The following is a 1,062-nucleotide window of genomic DNA, read 5'->3' as shown; positions in this document are numbered from 1 at the left end:
CTGGTGATCCACCCGCCTTGGCTTCCCAAAGTGCTGGGATTCAGGTGTGAGCCACCGCACCTGGTCAGTCACTTGTGTTTTTGTCATTTGTTTTGTTTTGCTTTTTGGTTTTGGGGTTATTTTCGGCAGTCTCACTCTGTCACCCAGGCTGGAGCGCAGTGGCGAAATCCCAGCTCACTGCAACCTCTACCTCCCAGGTTCAAGTGATTCTCCTGCCTCAGCCTCCAGAGTAGCTGGGGTTACAGGCACCTGCCACCATGCCTGGCTCATTTTTGTGTTTTTAGTAGAGATGGATTTTTTTTTTATGTTGGCCAGGCTGATCTCAAATTCCTGACCACAAGTGATTTGCTCGCCTTGGCCTCCTATAGTGCTGAGATTACCGGCGTGACCCACGACGCCCAGCCCCAGATTATCTTTCTTCACTGTCTAATTTCTTTCCTGTGAGTAGTAGGTTGTTTTTCCTTTGTTGGGTCAAAAGCGCTGCTTTGTTCTCAACCACAAAATTCTCTGGAATTGTCTTCAGGGCAGTCTCAGCCTCATAAACGGGGATCAGGCAGGAGGAGTTTGGGAGAAACTTGTAAAGGGCCTGATTTGTAACATGATGATGGGCTTCTCCATGGCCTCTCCTGTGCTCCTGGCCTTCCTCCTTAGTCTCCACCTTGCAACTGCCATATGTACGTAGCTGGCTCATTCCCCTCCCGGGGTTCCTCCCAGGGCGGCCTGGGAGTGGACGGAAAGGGGCATCTCCAAAGTCCCTCCTCTCCCTGATTTTTAGGTGGGAGCGACATAGCCAGGTCCGGCTGCTTCCAATATAGCCACAAGTCCCTGCCCTGGACCTCTGTGCAAAGCTATGAATTCACCAGTAATAGCTGCTTCCAGTGGGCTGTGATGTATTTCTCGGACGTGCTTTCAGGATACCTGTCAGCTATGGAAGAGGATGGGGGCTGGGCAGATCCCCAGGATGAGCCTTGGGTTGGGAACCTGGAAATCTCACCTCTACACACTAACAAGTGTGACTCTGAGCTTCAGGTAGAGCCTGCTTTTTTTTTTTTTTTTTTTTTT

At 50.7% G+C, this 1,062-nt stretch overlaps 1 protein-coding gene across 1 annotated transcript in view; it reads left to right on the top strand.

Moving 5' to 3' along the window:
* The first annotated feature begins 526 nt into the window (after positions 1-526).
* CCL26 (C-C motif chemokine ligand 26) overlaps positions 527-1,062 on the top strand; it is a 12,388-nt gene continuing 11,852 nt past the window's right edge. Inside the window, exons 1-2 of the mRNA XM_037740391.1 lie at positions 527-674; positions 776-890. Of these exons, the coding sequence (XP_037596319.1) occupies positions 599-674; positions 776-890 (191 nt within the window). The 5' untranslated portion in view covers positions 527-598. The remainder of the gene's footprint in view (positions 675-775; positions 891-1,062) is intronic.

This window comes from Cebus imitator, unplaced genomic scaffold, assembly GCF_001604975.1.
Source record: "Cebus imitator isolate Cc_AM_T3 unplaced genomic scaffold, Cebus_imitator-1.0 Scaffold82, whole genome shotgun sequence".
NCBI classification, from domain to species: Eukaryota; Metazoa; Chordata; class Mammalia; order Primates; family Cebidae; genus Cebus; species Cebus imitator.
This window is presented reverse-complemented; position numbering and strand designations above follow the sequence as displayed.